Source organism: Harpia harpyja, chromosome 10 (genome assembly GCF_026419915.1).
Source record: "Harpia harpyja isolate bHarHar1 chromosome 10, bHarHar1 primary haplotype, whole genome shotgun sequence".
NCBI lineage: Eukaryota > Metazoa > Chordata > Aves > Accipitriformes > Accipitridae > Harpia > Harpia harpyja.
Window position 1 is genome coordinate 32293420 of NC_068949.1, and position 4591 is coordinate 32298010.

At 44.9% G+C, this 4591-nt stretch overlaps 1 protein-coding gene across 1 annotated transcript; it reads right to left on the minus strand.

The window, feature by feature from the left end:
* Positions 1–216: 216 nt before the first annotated feature.
* Positions 217–4450, minus strand: ATP5MK (ATP synthase membrane subunit k). The gene is made up of 4 exons (XM_052799075.1): positions 4370–4450; positions 2391–2488; positions 2203–2298; positions 217–1330 (listed from the first exon to the last, which is right to left on the minus strand). Exons 2-3 carry the CDS (start codon positions 2475–2477, stop codon positions 2206–2208), a joined length of 180 nt encoding a protein of 59 aa, XP_052655035.1. The 5' UTR covers positions 2478–2488; positions 4370–4450; the 3' UTR covers positions 217–1330; positions 2203–2205.
* Between the last annotated feature and the right edge of the window lie 141 nt (positions 4451–4591).

The following is a 4591-nucleotide window of genomic DNA, read 5'->3' on the forward strand; positions in this document are numbered from 1 at the left end:
AGTGAAAACAAGACCAGTACTTGCAGCTGTGAGCACTCTGCTAAGAGAAACAAAGTAATTCAGAAAAGGTTAAGTTGATGACCAGCCATTTCATGTAGATCTCATTCTAACAGTAGGGAATGGGTTCCAGCTAATTAGATCTATTACACTGTTACAACAACCATTATTCATCTGGAAAGTTGTATACAGCAAGGGCCATTTATGCAAACAAACTCATAGGAGAGGAAGACGACTAGGTTTATTCAGAAGGCCCAGCATGTACAAATGGCTTGAAGAATACATAGGCTACAGTAAGAGAGCACAAAGACCCTGTAATTTATCTCTCCTTTTTTTACAGCAACCATGCCTACCTCCTGCTGCCCTCTGTTTGGGAAGTATATTTGCATGCGTTAGCATCAGAAGTCCCAGGTTCAACCCCTGCTGCTGGCACCCTTCTAAGCAGCACTGTACCATATAACCACATTCACGCATCAGCACTAATGTGATGTTTTTTAAGGAAGGTACTGAGTTTTAACTGAGATACAGAAAGACACTGAAGGATGTGATAGACAAGTTTTAGCGTTGGGCAGGGAGGGAGCTGCATATATCTAACTGTGGTAGGAACAGCTCGTTTATTAGGAGGCTATGTCCAGGAAAAATAAGCACTGAACTGCTTAAGTCACTGTTTATGAACATGCAGAGTTTTAAGAACTTAACATCAGCAAAGTAAGCCATTTTCTTTCTGGCAGTTACCTCTGCAAGAGAGGCCAGTAACAGAAAGAGCTCAAATACCATAATTTGATCAGTCTATTTTGGGAGGTTTTCCATCAAAACCAAACACGTTCTATGCAAAATATGGACAACAGAGGCAGAAGTTATAATCTGCATTGTATTAATAATAGTGAAGAAGTCACTGTTTCCATGTAAGTTACTAGCTTGGAATGCAAAAAACAGGAGCAACTGGGTAATTGCAAACCATGTAAGCTTACTGTTTCCCACTATGACATGGAAGTGTGGAGATGCTTTGATCAGCTGTAAGCTCTGTGCCAGTATTATCGTCATGCTGCTGCGGACTTTCCTAGGTTACTACCAGGTGTGCAGAACACTTTAGGTTGTGTTAGAAGAGAAGAGTTTAGTTAAGATAGTAATGACAGGAATCAGCTACTCCCATCTCCACTACAAATAACTATTTTTGACAGAGGAAAAAAAAAAGCCAAGTCCAACATTTATGCTATTTTGCACCATTTCATATTTCCAATAAAACAAGTAATTATTTATAGTTTATTAGCCACAACAGGTCATCAGCTTGCATTACACTGACACAGACTGGAGGTTTGGACATGCCAGCAACCTGCCAAAAGACGAGAGATCAAACATAGCAAGTCTTGCACAGTGGTACTAGTAACTGAGCATCCCCCTTCCCCAAACAGTTTTAGTTACAGGGAGGCACATTTCAGTACACCCAGGAAGAAATGACTGATGTCCCTTTAACACACAACAATGCTCAAGCTTTTTGTTTTCTACCCCTTTTTGCAGACTATGAGGACAGCCCAGTTTTTTTCAAAACGCCACTTCAGTTGAAATTTTGTATTTGAAAGTGACTTGAGAATTTTGTAACACTTGGTTGTTGCTATACAAGAACAAGTCCAATCACTCCTATATGGACCTTGCATAATCAGGGGTGCAATATATACAGTTCCACTGTATGGTGCTCCTTTACTCTGTTCAAAGGAAGGTTTTAACAGACTGCATTGATCTGTGCTTGGAATTCTCTAATATAACTAAGTACTACTTTATTATTTCAATAACCTGCAAAGCAACAGTTATCCCTATTTTACAGCACAAGGGCAGACCAGAGGCACCTAATAGTTGTAGGCAAAGTTTGATGTACCTAGCTGCAACATCCTTCCACTCCTCCCTCCCTGGTTACTCTTCCTCCCTGCATGCTGTCCCTAGTCCCATTTACCATGCCAGAAGAACAAACAGAATACCAGTATCCCGTACATTCTGCAACCTGCTTTAACAACCTACTTCATTCAGAATGCCCCCAAATATGCTGATGCTATAGTTTAGTTAAGATTTTAAATGATAAATACAAAGTTCACATGCCTGCATTTCTCTCTCTCTAATTACATTGTATTATTAGCAACTTGTCCTTTGTCACTCTTTCTTCCTGGTCTGGCATTGAAGCATTTTGGTCCCTGAAGAACACCAGCCACTTACCATTTACTTATCTGCCACAGCAGGAGTTTTCTTTTTAGGTCTAAGCTTGAAATACAAGATGAGCATTGCAATACTGGTGTATGTTGCTATTACATACTGGAAAACATAAAAGTTAAGTTTAGTTTCAGTCTAAAACCCAGAAAACACCATTATACTAGGCTACAAAAGTTAAAATACATAATACATACATTCCTTCTGCCTGTGATGGTATAGGAATTGAAGTACTTCTGAAATCCAGTGAACTGGTGTTGAGATCCTGAGTCATGGCCAGCCATGGCTGCTTGTCCTAACGAGCAATACAGGACAGTTAACAAATTTAAAGTCAGCTGGACAGGATCAATAGAAAAATCAAACTAATGTCTACACTGAACTTAATTCCATTGTCAGCTATTAAATCCGCTTTCAGCACATTCAACAGACAGTTGGACATTCAACATACGGAAGGAGCAGACGCATTCAGAGCACTCTATCTTAACGTACAAAACAGGTGACAAAAGCAGATAAGCAAATGAGCGGTTCTGAAGGGAAAAACATTTATGATTTTCAAAGTTCATTCAACTCAGTTTAAACATGAAAAAAAAATATCAGGATTATGATGATAATAAAAGGCAAAATTCCTCAAAGCGCTTATAAAGAACAGACCTGCCAGTCCTGCCTACACAGCCTTTCAACACAGGCAAATTTATACCAATTGTTCAGGAATCTGCAATACCTAATTAAGATAAATCTTCACTAGTTCAGCTAAGAAACAGCTTCAATTACATACTCAAAAACTTGGTGACAAGATTCAGACTAGACTACTACTATGTTTTGTGATTCAAAATGCTGCTTTACAACTTTTATACCATATTAGAGTGCAAGTTGTTAATAAGAACTGCCCTGCTCTCAGCTGCACGTTTCTATTGCATCTTACTTGCCCACCCTAGTATTCACAGGTCTAGATAAAAATACACTTTTTTTTTTCCCCACTTATTTTTCAGCTAGATCACCAAGTTACTTGAGCCAGCTACAAAGCCTCAGAAGTGCTTTCACAGGAACAACAAAAACACTAAGTACACGAGGGCACACTTTTGTATTTTGTCTGTGTCTGGACCAAAGTTTCAGATCTACCGTAAGAAGTTCATTAACACAAAAGCCTGGCATGGCTACAGTAGCATACTTGCAGATTCCCTGAATGGTTCAGTTTGGCACCTCTGGAGATCGCATAGTCCAACCCCAACCTGCTCAAAGCAGGGGCAGCTACAGCAGGTCACTCAGGAACACATCCAGTCAGCTTTTTAGTATCTTCAGAGAGGGAGACTCCACAACTGCTCTGGGGAGCCTGTTCCAGTATTTGATCACCCTTACAATAAAAGCGGTTTTCTTTTTAATGTTTAGAGATATATTTTTCTTATGTTTAAGAGGGTTTTATGTTTAGGACAAACATTTGTTGTTTATTTTGTAACTCACCCCAGAAGAGGCACACATGCCATACAGTTACCTACCAAACCAGGCAGATGCTGTAGCCACCAGTACCCCAGAAGAGGAGGGATACAGGAAACTGCTAGAGCAGGTGCTATGTTCACCAACACAGCTCTTACACAAACCCAATCCAGTAACGTACCTCTCCGGTGTATAATCAAGTAAGCGTGCCTGTAACTGGATTGACTATACAATAGCTAAAAATCTTAACGAAACAAACCCCCTGAACATCTGCCGCACGCGACTTGGAAAGCCAAGGTCGCCTTTTCTCATGCCTGACCAATGCAAAAGCCTGGAGAAGAGTCACTGCGTCCTTCCGAGGACGGCTCAGAGCCCAGACACCACAGCACAAGTTTTCTTTTTCGGAAGAGCCCGGTGCCCTTGCCAGGCGCGGCCCGCCCCGCCGGCTGCCGCGCTCGCCCCAGCCCCGCGCAAAAGCCGGGCCAATCTCGCCGGCGCAGACAGCCGCGACCCCGGCGCTCCCTCGCCTCAGCTCGCGTCAGGCCGGGGGAAGGGACGCGGCGGCGCCTGGTACTCGGAGGGGAGCGACGCCGCGGCTGAAGGTCGCGGGCGCCCCAGGGGACAGACGCGGCTCGGCGCCGCAGACAGCCGCTCTCCCGCCCGGCGGCGCAGCCCTACAGGAGGAGGCGCGGGCAAGGGTCCGCGGCCGGGGCGGGCACCCTCCACCGCGGGCGCCCAGGCTTACCTCAGCCGCCGCCGCCGCCGCCGTCCCACCGCCGCGCTCTGCCCTTCGCCAGCGCCCTCCCACAAAATGGCGGCCGCCGAGCGCCGCGCGCAGCCACCGCGGGCCGCGCGGATTGGCTGCACCCCTCCCACAGCGAGCGAGTTCTCTCCGCCCCCGAGCTTCTGGTTGGCTGAGAAGCAGGCTCGCCGCTTCCGCTTGCCCGTTCCCCTTTGCCCTCTGTAC

Excerpts from the sequence above, each read along its gene's own strand:
- ATP5MK (XM_052799075.1), bottom strand. The coding sequence starts at position 2,477 with ATGGCTGGCCATGACTCAGGATCTCAACACCAGTTCACTGGATTTCAG. Across the intron at positions 2,299-2,390 it reads CCATCACAGGCAGAAGGAAT|TATGTAATAGCAACATACAC; the intron begins GTATGTATTATG and ends TATGTTTTCCAG.